The following is a 14,927-nucleotide window of genomic DNA, read 5'->3' on the forward strand; positions in this document are numbered from 1 at the left end:
TAGCCCGGGGACAAATTTAAAAATGATTATATATATAAAAAATAGCCCACTTAGCATGGTGGTTTACACCGAGAATGCCATATTTAAAAACATAGACGATGAAATTATCTTACAACGCTATCAAAATATGCAAAATCGTAAAATTCAGTGGTCATCCATTCCTTTCTCAAAAAAAGGCAGTAAAGATGTTACCACTTAACCAATTAAGGTATGCATGTTTACTTTTAATTTTTTTGCTGAAATTTTAATAATAGTTTAGCCCGGGGTCGAAATTAATCCTGGTTCCGCCACTGATTGTACTCGGCCATAGAGCGCAACGCCAATGTAAATGAGTAAAACAATTTTCACATTTATACACCAGATCCCCAGCTGATAAAGAGTTGCCGCATGCCTTACAAGGACTATAATTGTGTGTATAAATATCATATTGTACAAGGAGGTGGCGATTATCTCCGTCGTATATAAATTTTTGGGGTAGAGTCGCACATTGCACATCCAGCAATTTACCGGATGTTGACATAAACATGAACCCGTTGCTAAAAACTCCACAGGACTCGCAACGTTGTATACCATCAGGAAAGATATTGGGTTGAAATCCCTTCAACATGCCTAAGTGTTGATGTTGTATCTCTTGAGGAAACTGTGCACAATACCGATGGAGAAAATAATTGCATTCATTGCATTCATAGAATACATCATCACCGGAAGAGATAGGTTTTGTACAACCATTACATAATCTGCAACTTTCTGATACTTGTTTCAACTCATCATCAACAATGACAGCAACATTTGTGTTTTTAAGTGCCAGAGGATGTTGTGCATGAGCCCAGTGATTAATATGATCAGGTGGTGCCACATGTATATCCATCGACAGAGAAATCACATCTTTTAATAATTTTTGTATCATTAAGTTCATCGATGATACATCAGGTGACGGAAGGTGCGTCAACTCTGGTTGGTTCTGATAAGCTCTGTGTCTGTGACCATAAACATTTATACAATCAGAAATGACATAAAAATTGAGGTGAAATATTTTAATTTGTGTTATTGATGTGAATATAGAGTACTCATTATAGTCAAAACTTAAAGCATTTCATTTTGTCAAAGATTTTATATCTAATTTTATATCTGAAACATTTTTCATATATAAAACATTCTCTAATTTTTTCAAAAAGGGTATATTATATATATAGCATTCTCTGCTTTTCCCAACCAACCACTTCAGTAATATCTGGGTGGGATCTTTTGACTTGACTTAAATAAATACATGTGTTCATAAATGAAAAATAAATAAAATTGTTTGGCAAGATGAAAAGTAATTTTAAAGTTATATGTTTGGACAATGTAACAATAAAATAGTATACTTGAAGTGACCCTATATATGTTTATAAATTCAAATTTCAAAAATAAAAAGTTAGGATTTTCAACTTAATTATAAATCACAAGCTCACTTATAACATAAAAGTATGAATAAACTGATTCGAGAGAAGGTTAGCACAATTTTAATTCAGAGCAACTCAAAGTAATAATGTCTAAAGCATCAATGTGATAAGTAGTCACTAACCTGTAAACTGGAGTTGTTTGTAAAGCACACCGGATATGCGCGAAGAACCTGCAATTAGCACAATAGAAGATCCACTGATCTGTATGTATTAAACTTTTGCAGATTTTGCATTTAAAAGCAAATTGCCGATAAGCTTGAGGCAGAGAATCTGATATCTGAAGCGGATGCTTGTGGTGGATTTCGAATAACTTAACCCGTGGTAAAGTAGCACACTCATAATGGATCCAAAATGGACACGTAATATCATCGCACCTATAAGAGTAATCCGCGGTAACCATGTTACATGCATCACACTCAAACGTGGCACATTTCTCGACCAAATGTAGTGAACTGTGTTGGTGACTCCAGTGTTGAATTGTTCTTCCTTGAGGTGTAACCGCACATCTGAGGCATAAAAAGAATTCACAAAGATCGCACTGGTAACCGTGGAAATAATGATTGATACTGTTGTTGCAAACTGAACAGTTTTCCCTGGAGATTCGATCTGATACTGGAACAAGATGAAGTGGATGCTTGTGACTTGGGTGCATAAATGTGACGAAAAATTCTACACACTTTTTGTGGAGGACATAGAACCAAAACATATCACAATATTTTGCACAAGTGTAGACAGATGTTGTACATATGAGTGCTTGTTTGCAGTGATAGCAGCGTTGGCCCTCCGCGTGATGATAATCCTTCTTTAAAATCAGTGGATGGTTATGGGGATTAACACGCTCGATCTTTCCCTCCATGTATTAAGCTCTTAACCCTCGTGTGTTATCTACTTAAAATGGACAGAGTTGGCACTATAAGTACTAACTTTAAGAAATTTTCCAGATCATTCCGACAAGGAAAATAAATTTGAGAAAGCAAAGTATATGCATCAACTCCAGCTAACGGCAAAGAATTTACATGTTCCTATCTTAACTAGTTAGTTTTGGTATCGTTCGTACTATACTTCAGGATCAAGCTACGTTATATATTCGTCTATCCTCCCGCAAGAGAAACTTAATCATTAGCTAGATTGATCATGGATCCAAGACCTAATTAAGGCCCTGGCAAATATGTTCTAGCAGTTTGAGTTTGGGCTTTACTGTGTAAAACTCCTCATAAGCCCTCATTGCTGAATGCCACTTTATCAATTTAGCTGATTAAAGATCACTTACAGTCAGTGGCGGATCTTGTTGGAATAATCTTAAATTTATTTATTATTATTATTTGTTTAGTTATTTATTTTGAGGATTAATTTTAGATTGTAGTAGTTGGATGATTGTTGGAGTTATAGAGAGTTTGTAGGAGGTATTGAGTCTATCTTATTTTAGGAGATTTATTAGAAGTAGCAGAGTATTGTTAGGAGTCAAGTACATTTGTTATAAATATGGATGTAATCTCTTTTTTAGAGGAACAAGAATTAATAAGAATCAGTTTTATATTCTACACTTGGCATCAGAGCGAGGTTTAAAGTGCTTGTGAAGTTATGAAAATACATATATAGATAAGCAATCTTTGTATTTTTTTCAATGGCGTCAAATAATTTTTCCCTTTCGATACCTACATTCAAAGGAGATCACTATAATTCATGGGCTATCAAAATGAAATCCTATTTGAAAGCTATGAGTCTGTGGGAAACAATTGAAAGTGATGTTGAATTAACCATTCTTCCACAAAATCCAACCGCAGCTCAAATCAAAAAACGTGACGAGGAAGCAGCAAGAGAAGCAAAGGCACTCTCATGTATTCATTCGGCGGTGTCGGATGGAATCTTTACAAGTATCATGACTTGTGAGTCACCAAAAGAGGCATGGAGCACGTTAAAGGAAGAGTTTGAAGGAAATGCTAAAACAAAGTTGATGCAAGTTTTGAATCTCAAACGAGAATTCGAGATGCAGCGGATGAAGGGGAACGAAACTATTAAGGAATATGTGAGTAAGCTTATGAGCATTGTTAATCAAATAAGGTTGTTTGGTGAATCATTTGCCAACGAGAGGGTTGTTGATAAAATTCTGGTGAGTGTTCCTGAAAAATATGAGTCTAAAATATCTTCACTTGAAGATTCCAAAGACCTATCCAAAATAACTCTAGTGGAATTAGTCAATGCTCTTAGTGCCGTAGATCAAAGGAGATTAATGAGGGAGGAAGAAAATGGAGGAAAAACTGAAGGACTCCTATTAGCGAAAAGTTCCTTTTCAAAACCCACAAGTAACAAAGTTCAATGCAACCACTGTCATAAGATTGGTCACGAAGAAAAGGACTGCTGGAACAAAGGAAAGCCACAATGCTTCAAATGCAAGAGATATGGACACTTGGCAAAGAATTGTAGATTTCAAGGTGATGAAGAAATCATGGCACAACTGATGGAGGCAGAACCTCTGCTTTAGAGTGATGGGTGATTATGTGCACCGGGAGAGAAGTGCTCCAGTGAATTTGGTGTTGATGAGAAGTGCATCAACAAAATTGATGGTGGTGAGAAGTGCATCACAAGATGAAGAGAAGTGCTTCATAAATTCTGTTAAGTAAATTTAAGATTATGGGGGTGATTGTTGGAATAATCTTAAATTTATTTATTATTATTATTTGTTTAGTTATTTATTTTGAGGATTAATTTTAGATTGTAGTAGTTGGATGATTGTTGGAGTTATAGAGAGTTTGTAGGAGGTATTGAGTCTATCTTATTTTAGGAGATTTATTAGAAGTAGCAGAGTATTGTTAGGAGTCAAGTACATTTGTTATAAATATGGATGTAATCTCTTTTTTTAGAGGAACAAGAATTAATAAGAATCAGTTTTATATTCTACAGATCTGACTATAAAGTTTAGGGGGGCAAGTTTTTTGTAAAAAAAATTAAGAAGGGTCACAAAAAAATTAAGGAGGGTCAATTTCAATTTTACAACCTAAAAATATGTATATTATTAAAAAAATAAAAAAAATCAAGGGGGTCAGTTGCCCCCCTACTAAGATCCGCCTCTGCTTACCGTACATGAAAATTGTATAAAGATAATTCCTCCGTGACTTGGATAAAAAACACTTCTTGATCTTGAGTAGCGGGAGAACTTGGATAAAAAAGTTCAGGATCCACCAGCGCTTGTTCATGCTTAAATGCATTGATCATGTAATCATCCGTCTCGAATGATTGACTCCAAATATCATCCAAGCCTTGGAAACACATCAGAACAACGATAAGTGAAGAACAACGTCTGGGTCTTTTTTTTTACTCACTTGACATGGATGTGAAAAGTCTAATAATTGGCTGGAAAGGGACATCTGTTTACTCTCTGCTTGGGAAATTTTACAAGTTTGATGGTTTAATTGTGTAGAATTCTGTGATAATATCTGCGTAGCTTTAATAATTCGCGTGTTTAAAATGTTGTTAAGGTGGATGGTGTGAATGAAGTTGCGAAATTTTCTTGTTCAGTTTTTATTGATGGATTGAGCAGTAAGTTGGTCAGGCATCTGAGTTTCTTGTCGAAGTGTCCATTGCTTCGCAGTAAACTCTACCTAAAACATGTAAATCTGTTAAAAACATGAAAAAAAAATTAACAATCACCTAAACGAAAGTTTTTAGATGTTTTATTATTTAAAATGTTTTTTTTTGGCTCGGTAGGCCAATCCAAAATTTTGGTTTAGTAGAGGGACGAAATAGAGCATTAACGGGAATTTTAAGTTTATGAACCCGTTTGGCTGAGTTTATAACTTATGACTGGGAGTTTAAAAAAGTTTAAAATGTCTGTTTGGATAATTTTGACTTATTAATGACTTATATGTTATTAAAAGTATAATAATAATAAAAGTGGTTTACATGTAATTTATGACTTATAAGTAAATTTTATTAAAAAAAGATTTAAACAAATTAATTCACTGAAACCGGTAACTCAAACTAATTCCAGACATTAAGTCAAGTTTTACCTTATTTCTAATTTCAAACGTTTTCCGGCCTACTATCCAAATAAAAATTTTTGAACTCAAAATTTAAAAAGCCCAAAACAAACATGCTCTATGTATGCAAGTGCAGCCACTAACACTCTACGAAACCACTTTAAACTTTCTTACCTATAATAATGAAAGTAAAATTACCATTATTCGTGATCTAGCCAGAGGATGCTTATAATAGTTCGCTTCTTACGGTGAAATGTGGTTTGTGGTTTTACACGTAGAAAATCACAATGTAGCTTTCATTTTCATTTCTAAAACCCCACCTCACTAGTAACCACTTAAACAAAGACATAAAATTATTAATACTAGAGTTAATTGCAAAACGTCATCAGCTGAATTTTCGAAAAAATATTTTATGACCAATAATTTATATAATTGTACGTACTGTGCACACAGTTGATCCGTTAGACGTCACTTTGCAACTTTTTTCAGAGTGAAATTTCAGAGTACACTTCTTGTTTAGCATGGATTTTAATAGTTTATCTTATTTCTAAAAAAAACATTTAAATTTATATCTAAATAACAATTAAGGATTCATTTTTGAGATTTCGCGCAGGATCCGAATTGATTTACCCTGCTTATTATATATCATCTAGCAAGTATAATTTAGGTTTGCTTAGAGCAACTCTAACAAACTCCTTAATTTTTTTCTAAAAATACTATAAAGTATAAACAATCAACTCCCAACTATTTAAGAGATAAAATTACACGATCTTCCCTACATAAACTCTATTTATTTCTCTTACTAAAATATACATGCCTACAAATTGTGACATACTTGTTGAGTACTTTGTACATCGGAAAAATAATATAAAACACGGTTAGGAGTTAGGAGCTTGTGGTTCATTTTAATTCTACATTCTTCAAATTTTGGCTAAGGAGCTCATAGGAAGAAGTTTTTGGACCTACTCTTAGTCCAATTATGAGTAGTTTTTTTACCGACTCCATATAAACATCACAAGAAACAAGGTCAAAAAACGACCACATATAATTTAATTACCGTGATAATCCGTTCAGATATAGGCTGGTTTTAATTCCGAGTGGTTACAGAAAATTATTGTACAAACACTATATCGGATTTTAAATTTGTCAAAAAGAAAAGAGCATGTCCTTGCATTTTAAGATTTATTCATTTTACTATCTCAAAGTATGCGGTCGTGTAACGTTATGGAATTACTCCCTTCACCCCTCAATACATGTTGATTTTGAGTTTTAACTAGTCAATTTGATTGTATCTTGAAGCAAATCTACATGTATCATATAATTAAAAAAAATGATAATAAATATATAATTAGGAAATATGGCTTGCCTTTCAACAAGCTTATTTCTTGGAGGTTTAACTTTCAGATTTTAAAAATATTAAATAAATAATTTGTAATATTTAATCAAAAATCGATCAATTTAATTTTTAGAAAATCAAAATGGACAAGCAATTAGGAACGGAGTGACTATGCGATGCAGAGAGGAGAAGAGAATGCAATAAAAACATGTAGCAAAGTTTGCACGCCAATTCTAGCTTTCATCATTTGTAAACATAAGAGAGAGAAGGTAATGTAAAATGAGGAGAGAAACAGGAAATTGAAGTAAATGGAGGGCCAGGCTTGAATGAGTCGAACCAATCATGAGCATTCTCTGCACAAAGAATCCAACAGTGTTAGTGGGGACTTCAGTAAGAAAATAGGGAAAAAATGATTTACATAGCCGCTTAATTTATATTGTAACTAGCTATATTATAAACTAAATAAAGAATGGAACTACTTATATTGCTATAGTTCTCCAAAGATATTCCTTAAGAAAAAATATAGATATATACTTTACTCTGAAAATACTTATTTTCTAAATGATAAATATTTAAAAAATACATAAATATAATTTTTTATCAAAAAATCTGATATTCATTCGAAATATTTACATTCATGTGTAAAAGATAATAAATTTTATTCATATTAAAAATAAAATGAACATTATTCGTATATTATTTCAAAACAAAAACATTATTCGTATATAGTTTCAAGAGAATATAGGAATATCATCATCCGTTAATATTCGAATCAGGAAATAAGAAATCAAATATATTTAATATAAAACAATTATAATTGTAATAAATTAATAATATATATTTTATTTACTATTGAATATATTTTTCAGAGTTTTATTTAAGTGAAGAACTTTTCAAAAATATATTACATATACATTATACTCACTACAAAGTACAAACAACTCGTACAATTTCGATGAAAATTCAAGTTGAAACTAATTAATTTCCACGAAATTTTAGGCTTCGAATTTAGCCAATATATATAACAAAAATAGCTTTAATAAGAAAATCTATTTTTAAGAGTTTAATTTCGACAGAATATCATCAAAATTAAACTTCTAAAAGATTTCACTTGAAAATTCAAATTTTGGACAAAAATTCAAACTAGCCACAAAAATTGACAAAATTTAAACTTTTTCAATCATTTAAACATTTTTGACAACAATTGTCGAACTTATTAACTCTACAACATTTTTTGAATTTAAATTTTCTGATATTTTGCTAATTTCGACAGCATTTCGTCGAAACTACTAAATTAAATTCTGTTAGTTTATATTATGTATTTGGGACAATTTTTCCCCATTAATATTTGCACTGTGCTTATAATTTAAACGGTCGTCGTTGGCCTCACATATATAGTGGAGACGAAATTATGAGAGGGGTCACTAATTAAGAAAAAGATATAATCGTCTATTTTTAACTTTAAAATGGTCAACATGTAATTACGAGTAGCATTCCATCACAAGAAATGAATAAAAGTAGGGTTTTCAAAATTATATTGAGCAATGATCATAGATCTCTCTTATCTATTAAAGCTTCAACTTTCTTTAGCAGTATATTCTTCTTACATTTCCGTGGAAAGACGTGCCGATCATATTCTCCGGTTCCTCCACACTTTTACTGTGCTGTGTCCAAACTGTTTAGGTAAATTTGTGGAGTATATGGATCATCAACCTTATGATTGATCCATCTCGATAATGATGCACTAAGCACGAGAGACCATTTGTCCTTCAACTAGTTGCTTTCGCTTGCTTTTGTATGCATCAATATTATTCGATTTTTTCTTCGATAAAGAATATTTTGAAAATCTTTTGAGGGTCTCCCATTCAACATTTTCAGGATGGATTGTTTTTATTTTTCTACTTTCTGCATTGATATTTGAACTATTATAAAACGACAAACTAAGACGGGAAAAGTGGCAGAATCAGAGCAGAACTATTAAACTCCTGGTTTCTGCTTTCTGTACGAAACTTGAACTTTGTTTTCATTTTTCTACTTTGTGCATGAATTTTGAACTATTATAAATGACAAGATAAAACGGGAACAGTGGGAGAATCAGACCGGAACTATTTTTTTTGGTATTGAATTCCTATTTTTTGTTTTCCGCATAAAATTTGAACTATTATGAAATAACAAGATAAGACGGGAATAATAACGGAATCAGACTAGAACAATATTTTTCTTCAGAGTTGAACTCTTAGTTTTTTAATTAACTACTAAAATGTATATTGCATGAATACTCAAAACAAGACGGGAGTAATGACGGAATCAGACTGGAATTATTTAACTCCTAAAATGTATATCGCACGCTTCATGCATGAATAGTTGAATACCTATTGTGGACTGCACATTAGAGAGCAGCATCAGTGGTCTAGGAGCATCAAGCATGTGAATTGACAAATTTAAGAGCAACTTAGTCCCTACAGATTGGCCGCTTTTGAGTTCTATATTAGGATCAACAAAAGTATGGCAGAAAAGCAGTTTTCAGACAATTTATTAGTTTTTGCTACCACAATATTAAAAGCTTCACGTTACATGATCCATGGACAAGGTCACAGACTAGAATAATCTATTTTTGTATACAAAAATTGTTCGATGTAAAATAATCAGAAAGTATTTCATGTCTCGCTTTCTGTCACACTGAAAATCCTTACCCCCACCAACAGTACTACAAGAAAGATTGCATACAGATCAGACGGCCAGGAAAATCCTAAACATGTTGAGAATGTACCGGAGCGATCGTGAAGGACTTATCAGTTTCAGTTTCAGGACTTCTGCAGAAATTTTGCTTGGTCCGAAAAATCAGTGAATTTTTTTTTTTTTTTGCAATTTCTTCTCGTCCTTAAAAATACTAATAATTTTTTTTCCGAGCTCAACATATTGAACAGAAATTCCCAAAAATCGCAGTTAAATGCAGATATTCGACATAAATAACAGTCTCAGATCTGATCCTTGGAATGTTAATTTTCTTCTCTTATCAGTTATCTATCTGTTTGATCTTTTCCTTAATAGAAGTAATGATATCTGGTGTGCATAGCCAGCTAAAAAGGTAAACTTTATTTTCTTACAAAGAAAAGGGGAAGTACTGGTTCAGATCAAGAAATGCTCAAGAGAATTTTTCTGCAACTTTAGATTTAAGTTTTCAAAATCAACCTTATTTGTAGGAATGTAGGGTTCTCCTCTCCCTTTGATTATCATCTTTCTCAACCCAAGACTGCAAAAGGAGGGCACCAACTGAGGGACTCATTCATCACCTCCATTGCCATTCACCACAAGAACTCATTGATTGTTCCTTTGTGGACCTCTTGTGGCCACTTTATTTAAATTTAATATCTCTGATTTATTCAAAAGTATAATACCTGATGAAATTTATGTTTTAATAGGCTAGGCAATCACTAAACCATATGCCCCTATATGAACTCAAGTATGAATGATATTATTCTCCCAAGTCACAACATGCCCTTACTCCATAGACACCCTAGCTAGCTCATGACTGCACCTTAAAGTATGATAAAAATATACATGGTGTTCAAAAAAGTAAAAAAATACCAGTCTCCAGATTATTATACTTTCTGCTGTATTTATATATTTTTAATTACCAGCAATGCATCATATTACCAAAAATACGTATTTACTGAATCCGACACTCGAACACGTAGCAATGTTGAAAACTTACACTCCCATCTGAGTAACAAAGTCCACAGATACATAGTGTACATGCTAATGTAGTATTATGTTGGACACTAGTATTAATTAGGAAATATTCTCATGCTCAGTGACAGTAAGACTGAAAGGAAAGGACCCTAGGATCAGAAAACATATCAGAATTCAAAAAAATTCCTTAAAGTGGCCGATCTTAGATGGACTTTGTCTGGGGGGTCCATCTCTTTTGACCAAAAAATCATATTCATCTGTTCCACCTCTGTACAACTTCAAGAAAAACTCAAACAGGATATATATGTGTTTGTATATAAGTATTTAAATTCTGCAAGATCTTCTGCACTGCATATTTAGTGACATGTAGTATATAATGTATGAATTTTTTAGTTTCTTTGTGTTCCTTCCTTTTTCCAAAATTATAAAACTAAAACAAAAGAACCCTTTGTCTAAAGCTTAGTCCCTTGCTTTACACTACTCATCATACTAAGCACTCTTTCTGCTTTCCTTTTTTCTACATACACCATCACACTTCTTTCTCACTCAAACCATTCATCCTCCAACTAAATCTCAATCAATGGAGAGAACCCTTCTGCATGTTACAATTATACTGCTTTTTATTCCTTTTATTTCAGTTTTTGCAGCAGAACAAGGCGACTTCTCGTCGATTAAAACAGATGTAGTGGCCCTCTTAGCTTTCAAGAAGATGATTCAGAAGGACCCTAATGAAGTCCTTTCAAGTTGGCAGCTCAACAGGAATCCTTGCTCATGGTATGGAGTGAAATGTACTTCTAATAGAGTCACTGAACTTGATCTTTGCAGGAGTAATCTTGTTGCCACACTCTCTTTTGCTCCTTTGGCTTCTCTAAATATGTTAACTCTCCTCAATTTGTCTGCAAATTCATTTACTGTAAATTCATCATCTTTGGTTCAACTTCCATATGGTTTGAAACATCTTGAATTATCTTCGATTGGAATGGCAGGCCTGATTCCGGAGAATTTTTTCTCTAAGTATCCAAATCTTTTGTCTATCAACCTGCATAACAATTCTCTAACTGGTTTGCTACCAGAAACTCTTTTTCTGAATTTAGATACTCTTCAGCATCTTGATCTATCTATGAATAATATCAGTGGATCTGTTTCGAGTTTGAAAATTGAGACCTGCAATTCCTTGTTGCATCTTGATTTGTCTATAAACAAATTAGGGGATTCAGTTCCTTTATCTCTTTCAAATTGCACAAATCTCAAAAGTTTGAATTTTTCGTATAATCTGCTCACTGGGAGCATACCACAGTCTCTTGGTAATCTTGACAGCTTACAAAGACTTGATCTTTCTCATAATCATCTTACAGGATGGATCCCATCCGAGTTGGGTAATGCGTGCAGCTCGTTTTTAGAGCTTAGGTTATCAAACAACAACTTTACAGGGACTGTTCCGACATCCATCTCATCATGTTCTTGGCTGCAAGTTCTTGACTTGTCAAGCAACAATCTTACTGGCCCTTTTCCTGATTTAGTTCTTAAAGACTTGGCATCACTTGAGAGTTTGATTTTAAGCAGTAACAGGATTTCTGGAGCATTTCCTGTGTCCATTTCGTCATGCCAAAAGTTGCGCATTGTAGACTTTAGCTCCAATATGCTCTCTGGAAGTCTTCCACGAGATATCTGTCCAGGAGCTGCTTCACTTGAAGAACTGAGACTTGCAGATAATTCTATAAGTGGACAGATCCCTGTTGAATTGTCACTGTGTTCTAAGCTAAAGACAATAGATTTCAGCCTGAATTATCTCAATGGATCAATACCAGCAGAGTTCGGGAGGCTAGCAAATCTTGAGCAGCTAATCGCCTGGTACAATGGATTACAGGGAAATCTACCAGCAGAACTAGGCAATTGCAAGAATCTAAGGGATCTAATCCTCAACAATAATCACTTGAGTGGTCAAATACCAGCTGAATTGCTTAACTGCAGTAATCTAGAATGGATATCCCTCACAAGTAATGTACTCACTGGTGAGATTCCCAGGAGATTTGGTCTTCTGTCAAGGCTGGCCGTCTTGCAACTTGGTAACAATCGTCTGAGTGGTCCGATCCCCCTGGAGTTGGCGAATTGCAGCAGTTTGGTGTGGCTAGACTTGAACAGCAACCAGCTAACTGGGGAGATCCCACCTCGACTTGGGAGGCAGCTTGGAGCGACAGCATTGAGTGGAATTCTCTTAGGAAATACTTTGGTATTTCTTCGCAATGTTGGTAATTCTTGTAAAGGTGTCGGGGGTTTACTAGAGTTTTCTGGAATTCGACCCGAAAGGCTGTTACAGGTTCCCACATTGAAGAGTTGTGATTTAACAAGAATGTACTCTGGTCCAGTCCTGAGCCTCTTCACACAGTACCAGACTCTGGAGTATCTTGATCTTTCTTATAACGAGCTTCAAGGCGATATACCTGTTGAATTTGGGGAAATGATAGCCTTACAAGTCCTTGAGCTAGCACATAACCAGCTCTCTGGGGAAATCCCTTCATCACTTGGGCAACTAAAGAACTTGGGTGTGTTTGATGCATCACACAACAGATTGCAGGGTCACATCCCTGAATCCTTCTCACAGTTGTCTTTTTTGGTGCAAATTGATCTCTCAGACAACGAATTAACCGGAGAAATTCCACCAAGGGGACAACTTAGTACACTACCTGCAAGCCAATACGCAAACAACCCAGGGTTATGTGGGGTTCCATTGCCTGAATGTCAGGCTTACAACAAACCAGCAGCAGATCCGAATGAGGGTAGGAAGAAAGGCCGTGGAGCTGCATCATGGGCTAATAGTATTGTCCTGGGAATTCTCATATCTGTTGCTTTTATCTGCATCTTAATTATCTGGGGAATCGCTATGCGTGCAAGGAGGAAAGAGGCAGAAGAAGTTAAGATGCTTCATCAGTTGCAGGCATCCCATGCAGCCACAACATGGAAAATTGAAAAAGAGAAAGAACCTTTGAGCATTAATGTTGCCACATTTCAGAGGCAACTCAGAAAGCTCAAGTTTTCACAACTGATAGAGGCAACTAATGGCTTCTCAGCAGCCAGTCTTATAGGGTATGGTGGTTTCGGAGAAGTCTTCAAGGCATCTCTCAAAGATGGATCAAGTGTTGCAATCAAGAAACTCATACGTCTGAGTTGCCAAGGGGATAGGGAATTCACTGCAGAAATGGAAACTTTGGGGAAGATCAAGCACAGGAACCTGGTCCCTTTATTGGGTTACTGCAAAATTGGCGAGGAGAGACTACTAGTTTATGAGTTCATGGAATTTGGAAGCCTTGAAGAAATGCTCCATGGTAGAAGCAAGACACGAGACAAACGGTTTTTAACTTGGAAGGAGCGTAAGAAGATAGCAAGAGGGGCTGCCAAAGGACTTTGTTTCTTACACCACAACTGCATTCCCCACATCATACACCGCGACATGAAGTCAAGCAATGTTCTCCTAGACCACGAAATGGAAGCCAGGGTATCAGATTTCGGTATGGCAAGGCTCATCAGTGCCCTTGACACACATCTCAGTGTGAGCACCTTGGCAGGTACTCCTGGATACGTCCCCCCAGAGTACTACCAAAGCTTCCGCTGCACAGCAAAGGGAGACGTATACTCATTTGGGGTCGTGCTTTTGGAGCTTGTGACCGGCAAAAGGCCAACTGATAAAGAAGATTTTGGAGATACCAACTTAGTTGGCTGGGTAAAAATGAAGGCCAGAGAGGGAAAAGGAATGGAAGTAATTGATCCAGAGCTGATCGCAGAGACTACAGGAACAGATAAAGGAGAAGAACCCGAAGAAATCAAAGAAATGGTAAAATATCTGCAGATAACGCTCCAATGTGTCGACGACTTCCCTTCCAAAAGGCCTAATATGTTGCAACTAGTAGCAATGCTGAGACAACTTCTACCAGAAAGTGGAGAAGGAAGTAGTGGTTGACACCATCACCACACTGTTAATAAGATTATAATTTGTTTCAGAAGCTGTAAGGATTGTAACTTTTGTTCTCAGGCATCTGAGTTGTTTGTATAATATTGCAACATTTCATATTTTTACCAAATAACTATCCCAAAATCCAGAATGCAGACATTGAACATGTGCAGTATCAGATTACAATGTGTTATTTCGAATGCTGATCATGTCACATGAGATTTTGCACCTCACCTTGCCAGTTGAGCTACAACCTCGAAAACAGGATTCTTCACTCCAGCCGCATTCGATTCTTGGGAGTCTTGAGTGTTCGGGAATTTTTGAGTGATCTTGTTATTGATTAATTTCTGTGATTCACTTCTACTTTATAACATAATAATTGTGTTATTAAATAATTAGATCGTAAATCGTTAAAGATATTGAACTATCTATTTGATTATTTGATTTAAATATAAATATAATTCTTGAAATACATGCATGATATATATATTTTAAATAGAACACGTCTACGGGTTGTCTATCATGTGCCCTCT

The 14,927-nt window shown here is 34.9% G+C and overlaps 3 protein-coding genes across 3 annotated transcripts; 2 read left to right on the plus strand and 1 right to left on the minus strand.

Annotated features, from left to right (window-relative positions):
• Window positions 1-244: 244 nt before the first annotated feature.
• LOC135147791 (uncharacterized) lies at window positions 245-1,923 on the minus strand. The gene is made up of 2 exons (XM_064081347.1): window positions 1,565-1,923; window positions 245-977 (listed from the first exon to the last, which is right to left on the minus strand). The coding sequence occupies exons 1-2, from the start codon at window positions 1,840-1,842 to the stop codon at window positions 245-247; spliced, it is 1,011 nt and encodes a 336-aa protein (XP_063937417.1). The 5' UTR covers window positions 1,843-1,923.
• Window positions 1,924-3,066: 1,143 nt separating this feature from the next.
• Window positions 3,067-3,924, plus strand: LOC135147792 (uncharacterized). Its single transcript, XM_064081348.1, has one exon. The coding sequence runs from the start codon at window positions 3,067-3,069 to the stop codon at window positions 3,922-3,924; it is 858 nt and encodes a 285-aa protein (XP_063937418.1).
• Window positions 3,925-10,739: 6,815 nt separating this feature from the next.
• On the plus strand, window positions 10,740-14,587 carry LOC108193266 (serine/threonine-protein kinase BRI1-like 2). The gene has a single exon (XM_017359854.2). It carries the CDS (start codon window positions 11,029-11,031, stop codon window positions 14,401-14,403), a length of 3,375 nt encoding a protein of 1,124 aa, XP_017215343.1. The 5' UTR covers window positions 10,740-11,028; the 3' UTR covers window positions 14,404-14,587.
• Window positions 14,588-14,927: the final 340 nt, after the last annotated feature.

Source organism: Daucus carota, chromosome 7, assembly GCF_001625215.2.
Source record: "Daucus carota subsp. sativus chromosome 7, DH1 v3.0, whole genome shotgun sequence".
Lineage (NCBI taxonomy): Eukaryota > Viridiplantae > Streptophyta > Magnoliopsida > Apiales > Apiaceae > Daucus > Daucus carota.

What these genes read in the sequence shown, in the direction of transcription:
- LOC135147791 (XM_064081347.1), bottom strand. Translation starts at nt 1,842, where the DNA reads ATGGTTACCGCGGATTACTCTTATAGGTGCGATGATATTACGTGTCCA. An exon ending in CAAACAACTCCAGTTTACAG is followed by an intron (nt 978 to 1,564) that starts GTTAGTGACTAC and finishes TTATGGTCACAG; the next exon opens with ACACAGAGCTTATCAGAACC.
- LOC135147792 (XM_064081348.1), top strand. Translation starts at nt 3,067, where the DNA reads ATGGCGTCAAATAATTTTTCCCTTTCGATACCTACATTCAAAGGAGAT.
- LOC108193266 (XM_017359854.2), top strand. Translation starts at nt 11,029, where the DNA reads ATGGAGAGAACCCTTCTGCATGTTACAATTATACTGCTTTTTATTCCT.